Raw genomic sequence first — 24,354 nt, forward strand, 5'->3', positions numbered from 1 at the left:
TACCTGGATCATGATCTGCTTTCTATCCAGAAGGAAGCTTTCCTGTCCATCAAACGCTACAATAAGTACTTTCTATGGGTTCAAATAAGGCTCACAAGAAAGAATTTCCAAACAGCGGTTGTCATTTGTGAAGTAAAAACAGAGAAATTCCAGCTTGTGGAGAACACTTTACGAACCGTCCAGAGCAGACGTGACCACACACCACAGAGGGCACCTGGTGAGAACAGCTATAATTCAAAAGATGTTTCAAACTACAAAACCTGCAGTAGCCGCTTGCGGCCGCAGTGTGGACCTTACAACCCAGCTGGTCGTCTTGAATCACACTGGGACTGTTGGTAAAACTTCATCAAAGCCACAGCACTCCAAAACTGCTGGATACAAGCCCAGTTTAAGAGACATTTTCTTCACTTTCATCACCCTGAAATTAGATGGAAGTTGACAGTGAAAGCACCGCAGTGGCGTCGCTTCAAAGGGAGCAAAATAAAAAAAATAAAAATAAAAAAAACTGATTGAAAACACAACTTCCCCAAAACACATTAGAAAAGACCACACAGTGAGGGAGGAGAAGGGCTCTACAGTGTGATGTAACTCCTTTTCATCTCATAACATTTGGACATGTTAAACCGGGATGTCGGGAGAGATTTGTGACAGATCTGTTGCTGGATTGACCCTCTGCTCCTCGGATCAAGTCTGGCCTTGTAGAATCTATTAGTATGTATTACACACCTACACACACACACACACACACACACACACACACACACCTGTTAAACTTCAGTCCTCTCTTGAATTCCTCAACCATATCAAGCCTGTTTTAAACCATAATTAAGACAGACTGAGTGCAAAGAATCTGGGTTCTCTTACTCGTAACACACATATACACTCACACACACACACACACACACACACACCCACACATGCACGCACACACATTATAAAGAGCCTTTTAATCTCTGAAGGCAAAATTATATTTGCATGATATCATTAATCCTTTCAGCACAGCTGTGGAGACATCTGACACATCTCACATACAAACACATGTACAAGCACACACACATGCACGCACGCACGCGCACACACACACAATGCGTGCACAGAGCTAACACGTCCGTTCATCAGGGGCTACACTGAGAATGGCAGCTCCAACCTTTCTCTCGGCTTAGCGCCGGCGCTTTACAGTAATTGCTCACGCGATTCATGACAGAAGCCGCGAGGTATCGCTAAAGAACATCCACTTTCGGTGCTCCGTCTTTCTACCTCTACTATTCTGGTAATTAATTTTCTCCCCCAGCTCCTGAGGTGGTGTGTGTGTGTGTGTGTGTGTGTGTGTGTGTGTGTGTGTGATTACCAAGTATTTCATTATGTGCTGATCCCCTTATTCTCTGGTGTGTCTGCCTGCATGTCTCAGTGGTGTTTTTGAATTCAAAAGAGGCTCTTTCTCAGGTAGCTCAAGCTCCTTCAAGGACACCAGGTGCTCCAGACAACTGCACATGAAATTTCTTCTGTAGTGGGGAAGTAGGGAGCCTGAGAGGGATTCGAAGGATATGCAGCTCCAGAAGCCGCCTTGGCATACGAGTGTATTAGAGAATCTCACACTTGTGACGCATTTAGATGAAGTCTAAAGGTGCAGCCTTGTTTCCTAGAAATTACGGTTATATACAACTCATTTGCAGATACATTTTAAGGGGGACATAATTCAGACTGAATTACATATCATTCTAACATAATAGAGAAATGTTAATATACAAACATCATTTATAGGAGACAGGGTTGAAAGGTGCGGTCAGACTGAATGCAAAGGGTACTGTAGACGACATATTGGCCTATAAAGTCAATAAAGCAAACAGACAGGGACCTGCTCCAGGTCAAGGATATGTTTATTATCCCCGAAGGGCAATTTGTTGTACAGCCAGCAGGAACCACACAACCACCAGACAACAACAATAAACAATAAATACAATACAAAGATCACACAAAGTTACGGAAGTGCAAACTGAGGAATTTAAATTACAATCAGAATCAGAAACAGCTTTATTGCCAAGTAGGTTTTCACATACAAGGAATGTTTCTGTGTATTTTGGTGCATAACAAATGTCACAATGAGGCACTGCAGGTCCATCCATCTACCCTCTAGGGCTGCCCCCGACTAAACATTTTCCTAGTCTAGTTAAAGCCTTTAGTCATCACATGTTTATGATAATTTAGTTTTAAAACATTTTCAGCCATCTGTTTAATGAAAACGGAAAAAATGATGATTCTGAATTACTTCATTTCTTTCTTTCTTATTAAGTCTCATTGTTCAAAACACAGGACCTCTCCTGTGCCCCTCTGAGCCCCCCGGAGTCACAGTCCTGGTTGGAGCCGCTGTAAATAAACCCAGCCTTCATCAGCCGTTACTGTTTACACACAAACAAACATGGCCTCCATTTTAACCCGACCTGATCCTGAACCGCTGCAGCTTTTAAAACCTGATGTTTTTTTATCATTTTTCACTGGTGGTAACTTCCATCTGTGTATCATGACTGTATGTTGGAGATCAGATATTTATAGTAGTGATTCACCAACAAAAAGAAGCCAAAATGTTTAAATGTGCTGTACATTAAAACCAGTTTGTAATCTCAGATAGATAACTTTCTCCTGTTAGGTCCCCAAGTTCTTTAACACAAATAAAAAATAAAATAAATCTCACCTGATCAAGCCAAGGTGGAAATCAGTGGGAATCCGAGGTCAGGCCCATTCAGGTTCAGAGTGAGAAACAAACTTCTGACTTTAAGTTGTTTCAAGTGAATCTTTTGTGATGTAGATACTTAAATGATATTGGATTTAATGGGAAACGTTTCAGGTGGGAGAGAAACTGCTCAGAGAGGCAGTTGTTCTGAAGCTGGCCTTGTTGGCTGAATGCCATTCGATAGCTGTTGTGAATAAGTTGCTTGTGTCTGTTTACTTCCTCTTCAAGCTGCTTTAATATCAGCTATTATCAAAGTATTTTGAATAAGCTGTATCACACTTTTTCCTCCCCTGTCACCTCTCTCCTTCCTCCTACATCTTCTCTTCCTCTTTTTCTCCATTTTTCTCTATTTGTTGTCTTTATTTTCCCCGACTATATCGTCCCATCGGCCTCTTTCTTTACTCTCTGCTCCCACAGGTGGATTTTGCCTTTATCGTGTGGCAAAACTTTCCGGAGCGTATCGTTGGTTATCCAGCGAGGAGCCACTACTGGGATAGTTCCAGATCCCGCTGGGGCTACACCTCTAAATGGACCAATGACTACTCCATGGTCCTCACAGGGGCAGCTTTCTACCACAGGTACAAAAGAAACACATCATTGCCTACTCATCCTGTGACAGAGATACATTTAAGCATTCTGAATGTAAATAAAGTGATTTCTATAATTATTCATAATATCTTGCAGTTAAGACTCTCGTTGACCTCTTCCCCTTCAAAACCTAACCTAAATTTTTCTGCATTTTATTGCCTGCAATTGTTAAAAATAATGCAGCAGTCAACCAGTTCATTAATGTCTTTGTTTCCTCCAGTCTTTATCACTGTAATTCACTGTTCACCACCCTGAGTCGCTCTTCTGTGCCTCCACTTCAGTTGCTTTAACTGACTTTAACACACGCCGAAGAGCACACATTACACCAGTGTTAGCCAATCTATATCGGTTACCCACTGAATGCAGAATTGATTTTATAATCACCTATAAAGCACTACACGGGCTGGCACCAGCTTATATTTCAGAATGATTGCATCACCTAGCCACAGTGAGACCACTGAGGTCTACTGACCAAGGTCTGGCCAGTGGTGTAGTGGTGCTTGGAGAATATAATCTTAATTAATTTTATATATATATTAAATCGGCCCCTGCGGCAAAGGATAAACGTCTTGTCTTATAAACAGTGACATGTAAGGCTACTCTTGCAAGGATCATTCTGAAATTAACAGTAGCAGAAGAGGAGCAGATTGTGCATCAGTACGGGCCTTCAGACAGGAGAGACAACTACGTAATTATGCATTCTGAGCTACTATTGAGAACTATTCCTTAGTCCATTTATGCCTTTGCCATCCTAGAAAAAATAATTCAGCTTGCAGAACGGTATTGAACTATATGCATATGAGAATTGACGACTGAAAAAAGAGTAGCTAAACTCCTACGTAAACCCGGCACTCCACCACTGCTTCTGGCTGTCCCATAAACTAAACTCAAAACCAAAGGTGACGGAACTTTTTCAGCTTCGTCTTCCCCTTCTTAAAAGAAAAACTGCAGAGTCAGTGGAAGGTTTTAAGAAGTGGTTAAAAACTCACCTGTTCTATAAGCTTGCTGTCCTGTAATGTGTGTCGTTTTCATTGCTCTTATTGTTTGTGTGTTTTATGTTCTTTGTTATTTTTCCTGTAACTTTCTGTAACTTTCAGCACCTTGGAACTTCTAAATCCACTTATGAATAAAGTTTACATACTTATTTACATCTGTGGGGGCGAACCAGTAAAAGTTACATAAGTTATGTGGACAAGCCCACGCAGTTGTCTAGTGGTGTTGGTTACTATAGGTCGTGTACTGTAGGTATGTTTGGATATGACATTTAGAGAATATTATTATTAGAGTTACGTACACACTGAGACATACCAGTAGTGTAGCTGTACTAGAGGCCTTTCTCTTGAATTTGTAACAACAAAAACTGATGTTTGTCACATTAGTCCTGTTCAGTGAGTTCAAACAGACATCCAAACCTTGAGATTTATAAAGTCAAGAAATGATTATGGGAAAAATGTCCTATCAAATTGCCAATCAAAAAGAAAATCTTTCTTTTTCTTTTTCATACCTACACACTGCAAAAGTAAATGAAACGGTAAAAAAATGTCATTTTTACTGCAGAATGGGTCGTCTTCAGCTTTAAACTTACCTACCTGCAGGAACTGTACTGTAAACTCAGTTTACATTATAGTATCCATTAGGACTGTGTATTGGCAAGAATGTGGCGATATGATACGTATCACAATAGCGGTTGTGATTCAATATATTGCGATAATGTATGCAGGGCGATATATTGTTTAAAATCTAATTTTAGCAAAACTGTCATAGTATAAAGCAGTGGTTCTCAACCTGGGGGTCAGGACCCCCAAGTGGGTCCAGGGGTTGTGGAGATTATATATATATATATATATATATACTTTGGTATATATGCAACTAGAACTCTTACATAAAACATCAGAGTTAAAGGTTGGTGGCTTAAACACAAAAATCAATACAATATCACAAACCAAAATATTGTCATACAATACATACAATATACAATATGACTGATGTACATGGTGTTATTTTATTCATTTATAATGGGTGGGTGACCCAATCGGAGGCAACTGATTGGCATCAATAACTCTCTTTCCTCTGTGACTCATGACGCAACTCTATCATGTGATAAAATGCCACGATCTTTAACAATAAAGCGTGCTACATAACAGACGTCTAGGAAAGATCAGGAAAAAGACTGGAGGATGTGAATATATTATTGAAACAGAGTTACATACAATCAAATAACAGCCCGTTGGTGATTCTAATGTCACACATCTTAACATGTTTATGGAAGTATGTGTTGTATTATGTTTGTTTTGCTGATGATCGACATCAGTTCTGTTTATTTTCCTAGCTGGGTGCACTGTAGATGTAATGCTGTTTCATTACACTGATTGAACTGCTGGCTTATTTAAAGCCGCCATTTATAGGCATGAAACACACCATAATGACAGTGTAATATAAGAATGCTTTGAGTTAATAATGTGTAAACAAGCCAGCCTTCCATTGCTGTCGCCACTGCACCACGAGGCAATGTGGTGCAGTGGTTCTGCATCACCTGTCAGGTTGATCTATTCCAACTTCACAGAAATACCTTTTCCTTCTCCGCAAGATACAAACAATATTAAAAGTCATCTCTCAGCAGTTACATATTATATTTTAGTGAAGTAATAGAAAAGGGAATGGGGTAATACCTTCTTCTCCACCTCTCTGTTGTCTCATGAAGTGATTGTCACAGACACAAAGCTAGGACCGAAAGAAGAAATGGTAAACTGAAGTATTAAGCAGAGCGGTAAATTGAATGGAGAGGAGTGTTGCTCTCCGAAGGGATTTGAAGCATCTTGTCACGCAGATAAACAGCTCTCTCGTTGTTCTATTGTTAGGACGCTCAATGCGACTCTTTAGTCCTTTTGTTATTTAAAACCTCAAATGCCAACGCAAGGCAGAAAATATGAGTCAGCGGGTGCGAAGGGAAGGGTGGAAAGTGTGAAAGAGAGAGAGAGCGAGAGAGAGAGAGCGAGGGACAGCAGACCTTGGCAGGGAGGTAACAGCTGACAGTGATCTAGTGCTCCCATGCTGCTGAGAGTGCAACACAGCAACCATACAGAACAGAACAGAACAGAAGAGCAGCTTTAAAAAGCAAAAAGAAATAAATACACAATTAACCTCATCTGTCTTTTTCTGTTTGTGTGTGTGTGTGTGTGTGTGTGTGTGTGTGTGTGTTGTGTGTGTGTGTCAGATACTACCACTACCTGTTCACCCACTACGTCCCGGCCAACCTGCTGACCACGGTGGACCGCATTTCTAATTGCGAAGACATCCTGATGAACTTCCTGGTTTCGGCCGTTACCAAGCAGCCGCCAATCAAAGTCACGCAGAAGAAGCAGTACAAGGAAACCATGATGAGCCAGGTAGAGCTTCACGTTAGCTTCAGAGTCTCTTGGTCCCCTCCCGTCTAGTAGTCCGCTCTGTTAACGTTACACAGGAGACGCTAACAACGTTAACTTTCTGAATGTCTCTGCTTACAAATATATTCGTGGGACTGCCAGGCAAGATGACAGACACTGGGAGACAGGACAATGCAAAACTGGCTGTGTGGGAAGTTAATTTAATTGAATTATTATGCATTACGGCCACACGAGGCGTCCTCAGCACTGCCGTTGTATGGACGTTGTAGTCCATACAGGGAGAAAACACGAGGGAAAAGGCTTCACACATAAAAAGAGACAAACTCACAATGAAACACAGAAACTCAAAGACGATAATTCACAGGTGAGGGGGCGGATAACAAGACACAGGGGAGAATAATCAGGGCAGACAGTCAGAGTTGGAGGGAAAAACAGACAAAAAGATGAAAGAGAAACTCAAAATAAAACCAAAATCAGGACAAAAGTGCCCTCTAGTAGAGCCCGGCACAGGACTGATGTCTGCTCCCCATGGATTTCTGACCATTATCGTCCACTCCCGCTATGTGTGCGTCCACTCCCGCTGGGTGTGCGTCCACTCCCGCTAGGTGTGCGTCCACTCCCGCTGGGTGTGCGTCCACTCCCGCTATGTGTGCGTCCACTCCCACCAGCATTCTGACCATTCACTCCCACTCAATATTCTGTGTCTCCTTCTGTCCCGCAGGACGTTATTTTACTGTGTCAGCAACAACTGAGTAATTTCTCCAAACGTCAGACTTGCCTTGCTGTTGTTTTGTGTGAAACCCCGCCGTGATCTTCTTCTCAACTTCATTTGTTTACTTTGTCTTCTGGTTGGCGCAACCTAAATCCCGGGTCCCAATGCAGTCCTCTAGTCTGAGTCCACCACTGGGCACCACACAGTATGCAATGATTGCAGCCACAGGGCGGTGCAAGGACAGAATTTAAAACTAAAAATGGTCAGTCATCGGGGTTAAGAGAAAAAGTCAGATCCTCTTGTAGTCTGTCTGGATTATCATGGTTTGAGAATAAGAAGAACATTAACTTAATTAACTCCCAATGGAGAAATTATTTTTCACTCACACGTAGGCCTGAAATACAGTCACACAGAGGGCTTAAAGGACATGGTGGAGACATGGTGGAGTGATGGGCTGCCACGTAGCGGCGCTTCGGTTCCCAAACCGAGTCGCTACAGACTGAACTACTGCCGCCCTTTATTACCACCTGGAGCTCTGTCTGCAGGATGCACTGTGGGACTGCTTGTAATTTGAATAAATACATGAAGATATATTATTATATTATATATATATATATATATTATAAGTATATTCAACAATAGATTAGACTCTTGTCTTTTCAGTCATTGTACAAAAAAAGCCGAAGTTATCCAAGTATAATTCACAGGTATACAACCTAAAAATCCCATTTTCAGAGCAGTCTGGCAGTTTAATAAATCCTTTAGAACTTACACACTAATACAATTTAATTGAATTGTGACAGTCAAAAATTGTCTTTTTTTTTTTTAATTAAGGTTCAATTAATGCGGGTCGCCTGAGTGTTAAAGGGTTAAGAAAATAATCCACCGAAAGCTAATCACGCCGTACATGAGATAATCACAGAAACGAGCCCCAACCTGAAAGCAGAGAGAGAAATGTTTAAAAAGATTATAATTGTTGCTTAAATTAAATTAATCTGCGCTGACACAAGAGTGTTTGCAGTGTGGAGAGGCGAAGACACAAATAGTTCCCAAGTTAACATAAAAGATTAACCGTGTGTTTCCTTGAAGCCGAGCCAACACTTTGAACACATTTCCTCTCTCTCATGTTTGCTTCTATTAGTTTCTGTCTTTTGCTGGTTTTTCTATGTTTATTAGCACATTGCTGATTCGTTTGTTTATACTTATTTTATGTAAAAGAAAAAACAAATGAATGATAACCCTATAAAGAGACTCAATGAATGAATCCTCCTAATCAACACAAATTCAATCTAGAAGCCTCATCACAAGAAAAAGGAACTACAACAAAGACTGAAACTTCTTAAACTTAAAGATATCTGTTAACATCTCCTCATTAAACAGTGTATAACCTCTGGCTCTATGTTCTATATGTAGTTCAGTTCTTACTTTATCCCAAATGTTTCCAACAATGTTCAAACTCAGAGAAATCTGTCATTTTATTCAGGTAACGCTGCGTTTCACCGGTCGCCTGTCGATGGCGCCATATCCCCTTTGTGCCTGCGTCAGCGTTGTGGTTGTCTACCAGAAGCTGTCATACATTGACTGTTGATCCAGTCTGAAGCCACATTGTTACCATCCACTGTTTAGATCTTGGTGCTTTTTAACTCTAGATTGGAACCGGATGAAGGATTTTAGTCATCGGACGTCTGGATCTTAAGTTATCAGAGAAACAAGCTGAGCTAACGTTAACAGCAGCTCGGCTCGCAGCCCCTCCGGGACGTCCTTTGTCTGTCCAACAGCGTGGGAGAAGCAGTGATCATTAAGGTGGAACTGCTTTATTCAGTGTTTTTAGTGGTTTTAATCAGCGGGTCTGTTTGTGTTGGAGAGGAGGAGACCTCTGTGGATAACTGGACTCCCGGTAGAAACCTCCTGAACCATGAACACTGAAGGAATCCTAACCGGGAGAAGCTGACTGCAGTGACGCCAATGGTGGTGAAGACAACAACTCCCATGATCCCACACTGCTTCACCATCTCATCAAACTACATCTTTTGTTATTGTTTTGATGTGAGAGACCCCCTAGTGGCAGAAATTACATACTGTACGTATGTAACATAAGCACTGTTCCTTTCATTGGATTTACTCAGTTCAGCTTCATTTGCACATGCTAGTATCACAACATTACTCCATAGCGCTACTAGTGGTCAAAAAGTCTGCTGGGCCCCTTTAAGAGTGCAGAGACAGTGGTTTAATGCCCTGACTCCCTCTGTATAAATAGACAATAAAATGAAGAGGAGATTCACCTCCTGGAGCAGTAGTGGAGACGCTAGAGGCGACATGCAGCCGTGACCTTCTCTCCAGGAGATCTGTATGTTGTGTGTGTGTGTGTGTGTGTGTGTGTGTGTGTGTGTGTGTGTGTTTCGTGTGGCCAACCCTGTGTCAGGTCCTGATTGATGGCCTGACCACAGGCAGGACGATGACTCGGCAGTATGGACTCAGTGATTAATGTCTTAATTGTGAAGGCAACACGGCAAACCTAGATTTACTCCCTCCTTTCCTCCCTCGCTCTCTCTTTCTTTCTTTCTTTCTTTCTTTCTTTCTCTTTCTTTCTTTCTTCTTCTGTCTCTGTTCCTGCCTCACCCTCTCTCTCTCTCACCCCTTGATTTGTAACTTTGCTTCCAGAAACAGCAGACAGACATTTAACATGAAGGAATGTTTTTTAGGAAGTTTTAAGCAGCAGAAATAGTTGTGACAGATATTTTTTTGGCAGGTTTTTATCATGCATTCATTCATTTTGTATTTTAACAGTAGAGATGTTTCATACAAAGTGCCAAAGCGTTTCTTTCACTCGATTTTCATTACTCTGCCTGACCCTCAGTACCTCGCGCTGCCACCCTCCTGCAGCTCACAGGATGAATCCACGCCCCCGTGCCAAAGCTTATCAAAGGGGGCTGCTGCCCTCTGCCTGGCCCTCAGCTGCCCCCTCTCCACCTCATCTACTGTACCCCTCTCCACCCCCTCTGCCATCCAATTCAGACAGCCCGGTGAGGACTCAGAGCAGCAGGAGACGATAGCATCACGGAGCTATTCAGGAAGCTACTGAGGGCAACAACACAACAACGACTGCTCCTAATAACTGTAGAGGATGATCTAATGTCTCAGTGACCTGCTGGAACTTACTGGAAGAGTTTATTTTTGCCTTTTTTATGTTGGGACTTTAACATCATCAGGCCTGACTGGCTCATTTAGATGCAGATCCCCAAATGTTAAAGCAGATAAAGGTCTATTAGCTGCAACCAGTCAGGAGTCAGAATTTATGTTTGAGTGTTCTTATCACATAAATCTTCTGCCATGATCCAAACACCGACAGAAAAAGGTTTTTAGGAATTTTTCTGTATTCTTAATGGTAATTTAGAGTTTGTAATTTCCTGAAAAATAATTAAAAAAAGTTATTGATGATCCTGCATTCAAATCGTTGTCCAATGAAACCAGAGTACATCTACTGCTGGGCCTCACCAATAATTGGACAAAAGCTGTATAACTTTATTCACCCATTTTGGTGGAACTGTATTGTATTTTCTGGTTTCAGCCCACTCGCTTCACCCTCCCCGTCCAAGCACAAAGGAGAAAGTACAGTGGCCATATCTACCCCTATCTACAGTCAGTGTTTGTTCTGCCACTTCCGGTCTACCTTAGAAACATGGCGGTCTAACATGATGGCCTCCATAGAAGGTGACCGGTAGATAAAAACGTCTCATTCTAAAGTAAAACAAACACAAAGATTCTTATATTCAGGTGATAATGCACTAATGCAAACATACCTGTGAATATTAGATTCCATTTCCTCCAATTGAGTCCTATGTATCTATACTGAAAGTGTCTGGGTGATAACTGGGGTTTGTTGTGCCAGTTTGAGCATTTGACGCCAAATGTCAGGCAAACAAAACAGCTGTTGTTGTTTCTATCCTCTGGCTTTGTAAAGCTGTACTAGCAGAGCGAGTTTATTTGGACCCACACACTGACTGACCGACAGAGTGAGTTACACAACCTGCTAGCTGGAGCCAAAAAGTGGCGAAGCAGGCTGTACTTCCTAACGATATGTGAAAGACACTTCATTGCAAGTTTTCTACCAGTCTGACTTTCTGTGCTGCTGTTTGCTGAGTGTCAGAAAAACTTCTCAGGGGATTCGCCGAGAGCGAACCAGCTGCTCAGGTTGACCAGCTCTGTCAGTATGAGGAACCTGGATCCTCTAGAGGAGCTGCAGGTGAATACCAACAATGGGATATACAGTATGTGTTACTGTGAGCAACACCTCCTGCCATGTCTTGACAAGCTGTCCGCAATAAGGAGGATGTTTCACCAGCATGGAGGCGCTCCTACGACCCCGAACCATCATAGCCGCAATCATTTGGGACATCTAGGATGATCCACCATCAGTGCCAGCATGCTATTCCTTATTTGTTCATATGTGCCATCGTATTACACTGAGGGAGAAGTTTAAGTTTGGGAGACAAATAAAGCAGCCCTCGGTCATTCAGTCATTTTTACCATCTCAGGGTTAGGGTTAGGGTTCTAACCTTGTAGAAACCAGACGGGTTCAGATGATCACAGCCCTGCTGGATGCCACCGCTCTCCTGGCTGGTGATGAGAGGAACTGTAAAGTCACCACCAACAACCTTTCAACAGAAACAAGAAGAGAAAGAGTTCTCAATAAACTGACAACTTATATGGCAAATTTCAGGCCTATATCCAAATTGCCTTTCTTCTCTAAAATCTTAGAGAAGATTGTTTATTCCCAGCTCATGGACTTTTTAAATGAACACAATATTCTTGAGACTTTCCAATCCGGTTTTAAAACATTGCACAGCACAGAATCAGCGCTTTTAAGAGTTTTTAATGATATCTTTTTAGCTACTGACTCTGGACACTGTGTTGTCCTTGTACTTTTAGATTTGACTGCAGCATTTGATACAGTGGATCATGAAATCCTGATCGCTCGTTTGGAGCAGTGGGTGGGCATCAGTGGCTCAGCACTGGAATGGTTCAGGTCCTACCTGTCACATCGGACTTTCTGTGTCAGCCTTGATGACTCTGTGTCCTCCACTGCTCCTCTCTCATGTGGGGTCCCACAGGGCTCTGTGCTTGGCCCTCTTTTATTTTCTCTTTATCTACTCCCACTTGGTTCCATTCTCAGGAAACATGGCATTTCTTTTCACTGTTATGCGGATGACAGCCAGATCTATATCCCCCTCAAAAAATCAGAATCCTACTCTGTTGACCCACTGCTAAAGTGCTTACACGACCTTAAAACTTGGATGTCTTTGAATTTTCTGAATTTTAATGAAAAAAGACAGAAGTAATGGTCTTTGGTGGCACTTCTGTGACCCCCCAGTTGATCTGGGTTCTTTAGCGCAATATCGCAAACCAATTGCAAAAAATCTTGGGGTAAAAGTTGACACAGACCTTAAATTTGACAGCCAAATTAAAGCTGTGGTAAAGTCTAGCTTTTTCCAGTTAAGGCAGCTGGCAAAAATCAAATCAGTCCTTCAGAGACAGCACTTTGAGACAGTAATCCACGCCTTTGTGACCACTCGGCTGGATTACTGTAATGCACTTTATATGGGGGTTAGTGGGTCCTCCATTTCTCGTCTTCAACTGGTACAAAATGCTGCTGCACGTCTTTTAACTGGCACACGCAAGTATGAGCACATTTCACCTATTTTAGCTTCACTCCACTGGTTGCCCGTCCATTTTAGGATTCATTTTAAAATTCTTTTATTTGCTTTTAAAGCTTTGAATGGCCTTGCCCCTTCTTACCTCTCTGAGCTACTGCACCCCTACACTCCCAGCCGTTCTCTCAGGTCAGCTGACCAGCTGCTCCTGACAGTGCCTAAAGCTAGGCTTAAGCTCAGAGGGGAACGAGCGTTTGCCATTGCAGCTCCAAAACTTTGGAATGGATTGCCGCTGCACATTAGACAGGCCACCTCTCTGTCTCATTTTAAAACTCTTCTTAAAACCCACCTCTTCTCTTCGGCTTTTGATACCATGTAGAGCGTTGATTCTATGTGTACACATGCATATTTTTATCTTGTGTGGGCAGTGCTTTTTATTTATTTCTGTTATTTATTTTACTTATTTTATTTTATTTTATTTTATTGCTTTTATCTTTTATTGTGTATCTTCGATTGTGTTATTTATTTATTCTGTATATCTTTTTGTGCAGCACTTTGGAAACCTTGTGTTTGTTAAATTCGTGCTATATAAATAAAGTGGATTGGATTGGATTGCATTATTTGTTTCATCAGCAACCAAGCTAACCCACAGTTAGCGAGTTTGTTTCCTCGGACAGTTTAAAGTACTGTGACAAGAGGAAAAACCTCTGCTAGCATGTTAGCTGCTGAAAAATGAGGCTGTGTTTCTCAGACAGTTATGAGATAGAAGTCAATGGTACAAATACATCTTTGTGAACTTCCATTAGCAACAAACCCAACAAGCTTGCTAACTGTCGTTAGTTAGTTAGCTAGCAGTTAGCAAGCTTGTTAGCGATGTAAAATAGAGAGAACAGAAGACCAGCGGGGATTTAATGGCCCAACACAGAGATATATAGATAATATAAAGAAACTCCAGTAGTTATTGTGACTGCTAGCGCTATTATGTCTGAGCTAGTTAGCGTGTTAGCCGTTAGCTCTCCAGCTACAGTAATTCACTATTTAACCTGTGAATAGCCACTGCATCACCAAGCCAACCAAATATTTCAGATATGTCGATAATTTTGCGTCACTTTCGTAGGCCTCATATGATTTAGTTCCTTTTAATCTAAATCTTTTTCTCGTGCAGCGTTGTAAATAAAACTTTTTACTGTTAGATTTCTTTCAGCTGGTGGGTTTTACGTAATATGACATTGTCAGTTGAGTAACATTGTAGTGTTTGATTCCTGTTATTGCAGTGGTTTGTTAGATGATCAGCTGCTACTGAGCTGTGCTCATTGGTTCTGTTGTTCTGATGCATTTATCCTCTCCCTTTCTCTCCATCTCCAAACCAAGGGCTCCAAGGCGTCTCGGTGGGCTGACCCAGATCACTTCGCCCAGCGACAGACCTGCATGAACGCCTTCAGTCATTGGCTGGGTTTCATGCCCCTGGTGCACTCCCAGATGAGGCTGGACCCTGTGTTGTTCAGGGACCAGGTTTCCATCCTGAGGAAGAAATACAGGGACATTGAGAAGCTGTGAACGCACAAGGATACACACCAAATAATTGGTGACCGAGAGAGAGAGAAAGTATGAGCGGCTGGCCACATGTGTGCGTGTGTTGTTGTGTTCCCTGCTCGAGAGGCCGTGACAAGAATACACACACTGAATGTGACCGCTTGTGTGACTATAAAAGAAAACTCACACGTGCACCGGACATAAAAATGATAAATCACTGAGGTACGCGTAAGGCATTTAACTGTGTATTCCTATGAAGAAAAAAAAAATAATTGGGTATGCGTGGTTGATAACAGCGAGTGCATACCCACCATCTGTGACAATACACATAAATATGAATGCATGGAAACACATGCAACAAAAGGCCTGGACACGTTGAAGACAGTCCTGACCACAGACTTGCAGTATGTGTTGCATGGTTTGAACAAGACAACTGTACAAGGACCTGAAAAACTTAATGTGTTTGATTTAAAAAAAAAAAAAAAAATACATTTATTGTGGAAGTTGGACTGTTGGCAGGAGAAGAGTAAACTATGGGAGATTTATGGGTTATAGGTTATATTCATCAGTCAACTGACACACTCTCTGGGGTTTTATGTACAGTAAAGACATATTGTGGACAAACTGTCGGTTCTGGGTCGGGCCACAAAACCCCCCAGAGACAACGGCAATATGCCTCTTGTATACTATTGTAGATTTTCAGCAGCAGTTCCTGTCTGTATGAAGAAAATAAAAAAATAAAAAATAAAGAGATGTTATGTTATAAGACAAAGAAGCCGGGTCTCAACACCTTTCTTGCTTCCTTCCTTACTTTGTTTGGTATTTCTTAAACCTTTCCCTTTCTTATTTCTCCTGTTCTTTGAATCCTTTCTTTGCTGTGGTCTGTTTTGCCCAGTTTAGGACATCAGTCGCACTCAGCCAGAGTATTTCTGTCACCAACTGTTTCCAGTAAAGGTTGAAAACAGGAGCTAGCTTTTTAAGCGGAAGACATTTTTAAAATAGTAAACCAAATTATAGGACTATACTGTGGTGAAACACATCGGTGCTGGTGTTAAAACTGACATTAGCAAAGTTATGAAAATCTGCATTTTGTGGGTTAAAAATGTCTCAACGTGCACTTTAGTTTTTAAGGTCAATGCTGACATAGAGTCGACCATTTGGGGCAACTCTACATCATGACTTTATTAAAACACACACACACACACACACACATTGGACACATTGTCTTGAAAGCCCAGCACTCTTTCTGGGGGGATTGAATGATGTACAATGTAACTGCTACGGAATACTGACAACAGTGGTTGCTATAGCAACAGAATGTTCGACTGGAACCAACTGCTGGTGGCGGAATTCTGACAGGATTCAGTCGTCTGTCAGAGAACACACAACATTCTTTTATGGAAGGTTTAGATCTGTCTGGGGTTTGTTTAAACTCAAACTAATGGTAGAAGTTTGGGTTTCAACCTGCTGCTCACCAATGTTTTGTGTCAATATTCAACCAGCGTGAGTCAATAGTCCAGAGACAAGGTCACGATCCCTCACTGGCTTCCCAGACAACATATAGCCAGGCTGAAGCTTTGCTGCAAGTAGCTGAACTTCATCAGCTCAGTGATAGGTGAGTTAAACAAGGTGCTTGTTCGAACTTTCCTTCGACCTTTTCAATCACGCTCGTGGCAAGAATGTGTAGCTGACATCAGACATATGCAGGACGTGTTACTTGTGCCGTCTGTATTTTCACTTTACATTAGTGTGAAGACTTTAGAAACATCCACCACCATGAACGTATTTTTCGAGAACCAACAAAACGATTGCTAACTTTTTCTTGTCCAGTTTTATTTTCAGCATCTTGTGACAATGAAGCTTAAATATACACATCTGTAACCATTGCCCTATAGTTTGTTCTCTTTGTTAAAGGACCTTGAGAATCGTCCTCTTATATACTTTTTCGAATAGTGAAACAAAGCTACGGATCATTTTGTCAGAGACGTCTTCATTGATCCCCCGGGATATCTGGATTTCACTGTTTTACGTCACTTAAAATCCTTCTGTGTCTTTTTACTCTCCCACTGCCGGTTTTATTTTTTCATGTTTCTTTGTGCTGCCTGACTTCCTCTGACATCAGCAGGAACAGGGATCCATGTTCTCCGTCCAATAAGCACAAACGGGGGAGAAGTGAAGCGGTAGAGTTTCCTCCTGAGGGAACCCATGGATGATCACATCCAATGACTAACACTGACCTGTATTGATCACAGTGGAGACAAGACCCTTTAACATGCTCTTACAGAGAGGAGGGCTTTGTGTGTCGGTGTCTGCTGCAGAGAAACAGTCTGCAAGATATTATTATAGTCCCGACTCCCTGTTGACAGCTCTTTACAGACAGGAGGCCTTTTTCCCTGTGATTCACTGACTCACATTGTATTCAGACAGAAGTGAGGCAGACAGAAGACGAGAAGAATGAATATGCAGGAGTCTCAGCTATCTCGTGCACCTTTATTGGCTCATTACCACCACGCACACACACACATGCAGAACAGTGACTTAATCAAACAGATCATCAGACAGAAATGTAATTCGGTCATTAGCTTGAGTCTAATTCAGACAGGTGAACAGACGAGATGAGGGACAGGAAAACATGCCACGACATCTGGGGATGCAAAATAGAATAATTCAGTCTCTGTGGAACAGCAGTGCTCGAGGTTGAAGCCCAACCAACACAGGCAAGCTCGGTTGTACAGTAATATTAATATTAGGGCCGCCCCCCCAACAGTCGACAAGATTCAAAAAATATATATGCTAACTGTGCTAGCTGCTGCCACTAGCAAGTAAGCGCTCCTTTCAGGTGACTTTACCTGGACTGGAGCTCGAACAGATCAACACTACTAGTGTAGGAGTTGGGGGACCCAGCAGGGAATACTGCTAGGGGTCGGGGCCAGAATGAGAAGTGGACTCTGACTCTGGGGATGAAGACACTGCAGGTTCAGGCAGCAATAGGAGAGGAAGGAGACGGAGGAAGGTGAGCCAGTTTGTGGTGAGTTGATTTGTAAGTAACTTTTATCCATCATCCCTCGTACCGATCAGTCCACCAGGATTTGTTTTAGTGAAGTTGGAAGTTATGTATTCCGTGTTTGGAACAACCAGACTGTGATGTTACACTGTGATGGAATAAATAATAAACTAAATGTTCAGTCACAATAATGAAATATATTTACTGAAGACACTGACAAACAACATATTAAGTATTTTTTAATGATGACTTGATGCTTGAGAGCTTGATATTCAAACCAAATGAAATGTTGAGATTGTGTGTTTCAGGTTTCCTATAGTGTCGTTCTCTAATATGTTAAAAAACATTTTCTGACTGCTGTTACAATCTTTCTAAGCAAAATTCACATTAAGAACATAATATAACATAATAAATGTGTGTTGGTATTAAGTTGTAAATGAATTTTATTGCCTTCAGCAGCAGCCAACATCAAACAAGTGAGGAGACAGAAACTATTCAGTGATAGCCTACTTTATGCACAAAGACGTCTTTAATATTCATCAGGAACATATTTTTCACAGCTACGAGCTACAGTAGGAGGTGGTGTGGCTGCTGGTCTCAAGAGTACCCTTAACTCTTAAACACCATTGTTATACATATGATAATTATCAATATGATATATATATATATATATATACAATATTACATATTAATATGTACATTATGATGTCTCTCTCTCTCTCTCTCTCTCTCTCTCTCTCTCTCTCTCACGCACACACAATGTTTTACAGGCTGCAGGGACCATAATAATGCATCATAAGAGCAAAAAGGAGAATTCCCTGAAGCAAACTGAAATGAAAGCCATTGTAGCTCACACTAAATCATCTGTTGGCTCTGGTGGTTTGCCCAAATGTAGAAAAAGAGAGAGCAAAGTGAGAAAAGAGGGAACGCTTGTATCTGGAAAAAATGGCTCGCTCTTAATGGAAAATAGTCCATTCGGGTCTCATAGACGGACAAATGTGACTGAAATCTAGTGTTAGTAGAACGTTATTCTGACAGGCCTCTGGTAAAACTCAGCAATGTATGACAAAGTCAATTCAACAAGCCGACTGTCAGTGAGAAACTGTTTGAACATGAAGTTATTGATTGGTGGACAGTAAACTACTGTGGCTGAAGGTTGTGATCAAGGTTACATGTAAGAACTTCAAGGAATCAGAGTCAGAATACAGCCAACATGTGTTGTAATGTTTGTATTTGGTGGATAAAGGCATTAAAATAGTTGGAGACACATTAATACACAGACGGTAAATTCTCTAGTTTTCGATCAGCCTCAATATAACCTGATTAATTCCATGCAAATCAGACAGTCTAACATCAACCGTCTATGATATCCTCAACCTGTCCCAACTTCCAAATAAAATATATTATTAAAAAGATCTCAGAAATAATAGAAAAGCCACATGATCCTAAAGTTTGGATCCTATAGGTGGCCTGGACCCATCAGTATAATACAGTAAATAATTATGTTAACCACTTTATTTTATTTGCAAGAACTGTGACAAAAAATTTTAGTAAACTGGAAATCTGTCCTCCCTCCTCTCAAAGACACTGGCTCGGTTCATTAACATCAGACTGTGTGATCGTCCTGTAATTGTGACGGCTGATTGCTGTTGAGCTTCCATCTGGACCTAATTATATGTTACGTTCTAACATATTTCTTAAAATACTGAGTGTAAAGAACCATGCAGGGGTTTGGTGGGGACATTATGTGACGTTTCTGACTGCAGTCTGTTTTGATTCCTCTCCTGTTCGACCATTTTGAATTCTGCTTCGATCAGTATTGTTAAATAAATGCTCTGCCGGGATGTTCATGAGAAAAAGAATATTATAAATAAAAAGCATGTTGATTTAGAATCAGGATACAGTGTGAGGGAACGTGATAGACAGACCAAAGATGGTCAAAATGTATTGATCGCTATTTGAGATTATGGCTGCAGCTAATCCTTATTTTCATTATTGATCAATCTGCAGTGTTGGGCAGTAAAGCAGTAATAATATTAATGTCTCCATTAGCTGGTAGTGTAACTATAATACATTTAAAGTCATAATATTACAGTTACCCCACAAACAACATTACTCGTATTGTCACCTCCGACAACTGAACAACTAAACAACTGAAACCAGTTTGAGATTTCTGCTTGAGAAATGAACTTAATGAACTTTTAAAATGGTTCTCAACTATTTTTCTGTCAATCAACAAACAGATTAATTAACCAAGAGCAGATTCCCAACAACCAAACAACTTTTAGAAATAAAAACCTTATATAAAGCTGTAAATATAAGATATATACTCCTACATGTTTACTGATAGTTTGTTTTTGTTTACTTTGTTGTTTGCATTGTTTTTAAAAAGTCAGACAATGAGCCCCCCGCTGGCAGGGGGGTTCCCGACCGTCCGCAGCAGCCCCAGCAGGGGGCGCTGTGGGCTGTTTGCATTGTTGCTGATTCCGCCCCCCTTAGTACCCCCTGAAGAGGGATAGTTATTTGTTGCTGCTTGTGTTGTTGTTGACCTGTAGTGATGTCAGCTGACTTGTAGCCTCATTTGCTGTCAGGTGTGGGTTGATTGTGTAGGTCAGTAGTTCTTTAAGTTCTATCAGAGTATTTCCTGTGAGTATTGATCAGAGAGGACGTTGCCTGATGTTTTAGGGACTTTTTATAGAATTCTCTGTCTGTATTATTTTGATTTAACACTCATACATATTCAGTAGTCTTCTTTCTTGACAGATTCAGTGTTTTCTTCTGATTGTTCCATCAGCTCTTTGGTAGTTTGAGCTGTTTTAATGTAGGACGAGGCTGTTTATCAGAGAGTGTGAATATAGTTTGTGATCAGGTCTTAAATAATAAACTCAACTTTATTTCATTTATTTAGTTAATGCTGAGATATAGGCCTACTAAGTTTTCATACACCCCTTAAAATCAGAGAAGGCCTGAGGACCCCCTGTGAAGCTTTGACAACCCCTAGTGGGGGTCCCGACCCTCACGTTGGGAACCACTGATCATGGTTCTGATGCTTAAATATCAGCAGGTGGCTGCTGAATGATAAATCCATGGCACTGTCTGTGGTGGTGAAATAGCACACCTCACTGTAATCTGTATTTTCCTCTGTTATAAGGACCCCCTGCAGGTCCTCACCCCATCTTCACGCCTGGTTACCCCCCAAAAATGATTAATTACAACCTTTCAACAATCACATCCTTGTACTGGATGAGATTCAATGTACACATATACACAGTAAATCCTCACAGAAACAACTGAAACCAGTCTGAGAAATGACTTTAATACATTTTTTTAAATGGTTGTCAACTAATTTTCCGCTGATCAACAAACAGATTAATTAACTAATAGTTTCAGTTCCACCTTTGGCTGATTATAAGAAATTAATCTGCATTAAATCATTTTATGTAGAGCGATCACATGTAATCATCTTATATGATGATTATTGGATAATAGGAAAACAAGCTCATGATATAATCATATGCAGCTAAATATAACCTGATGAAAGATATATGCAGAGTATATATTATGCAAATATTATATGCATTTCTGTACAGTTACAGCAGATGTGAATTTACAGTCTGTGGTTGTTTATGGAGGCAGATCAGAAACTGAACTGCTTAAATGAAGAAGAAATAGGCATTAAACTAATACTCAGAATGCCCTTTTTAATTCAGAATAAAACATTATTTATGGAACAGTTTTGGAAAATATAATCTGCCTATACTTACAGCAGGAGTTCAGTATAGTTAACATTATGTAAAGATGTTGTATTAAAAGGAATGTAGCCCTTCATGGCTCTGCTGAGATCTCTGTTTGGAGACACAAGTCATATCAAAAGAGGAAAAACTGTGATAACCTTCAGATGATGAAGAGATCCTGGTTATTGGTTGTGAGCGAGGGAGCGAGGGAGCGAGGGAGCGAGGGAGCAAACCTGAGGAGAAAAGGAGGGGGTGAGATGAAGGACTGGTGTACAGGGAAAAGTAGAAAGTAAGATGAGGTGATTATAATTATTGTCTCTGAGAGGAGGGAGGAGAAGAAAGGTGAGAGGGAGAAAAAAATCAATGAAAGATAGATGAAGAGTGAGAGAAGGGAGGAGGGAGCTTCATGGAAAGATGGTGGATTGGCTCCTTTATGGTCATGGGAACAACCCTTCATACTGTACATGGTGTGTGTGTGTGTGTGTGTGTGTGTGTGTGTGTGTGTGTGTGTGTGTGTGTGTGTGTGATGTCGTCTCATCATACATACACATACACAGTATGTCTGTATATATATATGCATTGTATTCTGGGTTGTGGGATGGAGCAGCGAGAGATTCGGTAAATGTCAGCCAATATATGAGTCACATTTAAAGATCTATCCCAGAATGTAACAGTGCACGTGTTTCCTCTCACTGAGGTTATACGAGTGCACATATTTTAGATTTTAATGCCATTAAGTTTTATTCATGTAAAAACCCAGCTGACCTCTACAGGTCGCTGTTACAGTACCGAGGGTTTCTGTGTTATGTAAGTGTTTGAAGACGGACAACAGAAATGGAGACTTTGGGTCAAATAGTATTTTTTTGCTCCACCCTGAGTGACCCGGATGTATCTGAGGGACGGAGCTCCAGTGCTTTACTTTATTATCTCCTTCAGCAGAGGACGCTCTGTCCATCCTTTAGATACCAAAGGAGATAACGCTGTCCCACAATTCTTTGCGGGAGCAACATTGAAAAAGCAGCTCGTTGGGCAATACAAGCGTTCAAAGGACGCACATCAGCTTCTAGTTACCGTTCTGTTTTCATCTTGTTAATATTCTTCTATGTTTTGAGCTCTGAACTATATCTTAAAGCCGTTACAGGCCGACTGTGAACGCTACTGTTGTAAAGTGTGTTATACACAAACATTATTATATTAGTGTTAGCTAATGCAGGAGTTATTCCTCATTCTGGGCTTTGTTCACATGAAGGAATTAGCCTCGGTATATTGGTGCATAACAATAAACACAGGACTTTATAAAATATTACGTTTGATCTGTTTTATTGTTAGTATTTATTTTTATGGTGCTTTTATTCTCTTGTATTCTGCCTCAAATCTATATGATTTTAATTGTTCTCTTTTTTATTTTTTGCGTGTAGTGCCTCCTGGTTCTGGTTATATAAGACGCTTGCAAATGCTGTATAAATAAAGTTTATTATTCTTATTATTCTTATTATTATTGGCATTAACACAGTTCATTCAAGACTTACTGCACCTTTAAGTAGTTTGTTCTTGTTCTTCACTGTTGTCGTTTATTCGGGCACATGATCTTTATTTTTTACTGCAGTAGTTTTTACAGAACTGCTTTAAAGTTATCAGCTGTTATTATTTTGCAAACAAACATTAAGATGAGAAAAGGAAGATGAATAAATAAATGAGTGAGCGCAGTGTGGGTGAGTCTGCAGTGCAGATGGAGACAGAAAACTGTAACATCCCTCCATCCATCTCGTCTTTCCATCAGTCCATTTGACTCAATCAATCCTGACAGCCGGCCTCTCCTTCCCTTTCATCTCTCACTCTGTCTTTTATTTATTTATTTCTTCTTCTTTTTTTGGTAAGCCGTCAGCATCCATCTCATTCGTTACGGCTCTATTATGCAGCGCTTGCTTCAATGAAATCTAAAAAAAAAAAAAAAAAATTGCATGAATAAATCAAAACCAACCCCGATCTCTCTGATTCACACAGTTTGGGTAATTATTCAGTTTTTCATGAGAGAGCACTCATTGATTCGGCGTGACCCCGAAGAGTTTCCAAGGTTATGGGATGGGAAATTGATCGGCGGCGAGCGGTGATGGAGAGAGGAACGAACTGGCAGAATATACAAATATTAAAATCTCTCTCTCTCTCTCTCTCTCTGGCGCTCCTCAAATATGCGTGACCAAATGGACTTATAATTGGAAGTCAGGGGCCCAGAAATACTCCTCACCTTCTCTCTGAGTCGTCTAGATATTAGTTCTGGCGAGTTACGGGGTTGATATGAGCACATGGGGAGAAGATGAGGGGAAGAGAAAGTCATTAGGAGGAGCCTGTTGCTAGAATTTGTAAGGAACTTTAAGGGACTGTATTCTCTTCTTTCTTTTTTCTCTCTTTCACACACACAAACACACAATCAGCTGTCCATCTTTCCCTCTCTTCCAACAATGTTTCTTATTATAGCCTGTCTCCTAACGTTTGTCATATTGGGCAGTCACCCGTGATGATATCATGGGGTAGTGTGTGTGTGTGTGTGTGTGTGTGTGTGTGTGTTAAATCGTTTCACCCCTGTGAGAGTCCTCACACACACACACCCGCTGACAGGGAGTCAGAAAGTCCGATTTGCTTCAGAGTCCTTATTTCTTCCTTGTGGGTGTTGAGAGTCCCCCATTGTCTGAGCTGAATAGGACATGTGTCTGGATCTATGAATCCTATTATGAAGGAAGTGAAAAGTGGGAACGAAGGGGGGAGCTGGGAAGATGGATTTTAAATGGACACGGACACTGTCCTCACCAGACGAGCATTGGCTATTTTCTCAGATGCTAAAAATGTCCAGTGTCCACCTTTTCCTGACAAAAGACGTGTGTATAATGACCGTCCTCTCCGAGCAGTGAAGGTAGCACGGCGAGATGTTGCTGCAGCACAAGAAGTCTTACGATGTGTCTCTTTATGTGCAGAACATAAAGCCAACGGCCCTGTTGGATTATTCATGTGGGTTTGACTGCCGAG

General features: G+C 41.1%; 1 protein-coding gene across 1 annotated transcript in view; it reads left to right on the forward strand.

Annotated features, from left to right (window-relative positions):
* The window catches only part of LOC127368680 (exostosin-1), a 247,456-nt gene extending 232,086 nt beyond the window's left edge, over window positions 1-15,370 (forward strand). The window contains exons 11-13 of the mRNA XM_051409759.1: window positions 3,146-3,306; window positions 6,531-6,702; window positions 14,434-15,370. Of these exons, the coding sequence (XP_051265719.1) occupies window positions 3,146-3,306; window positions 6,531-6,702; window positions 14,434-14,619 (519 nt within the window). The 3' untranslated portion in view covers window positions 14,620-15,370. The remainder of the gene's footprint in view (window positions 1-3,145; window positions 3,307-6,530; window positions 6,703-14,433) is intronic.
* The last annotated feature ends 8,984 nt before the right edge of the window (window positions 15,371-24,354 follow it).

Source organism: Dicentrarchus labrax, unplaced genomic scaffold (genome assembly GCF_905237075.1).
Source record: "Dicentrarchus labrax unplaced genomic scaffold, dlabrax2021, whole genome shotgun sequence".
In the NCBI taxonomy this organism is placed as follows: Eukaryota; Metazoa; Chordata; class Actinopteri; family Moronidae; genus Dicentrarchus; species Dicentrarchus labrax.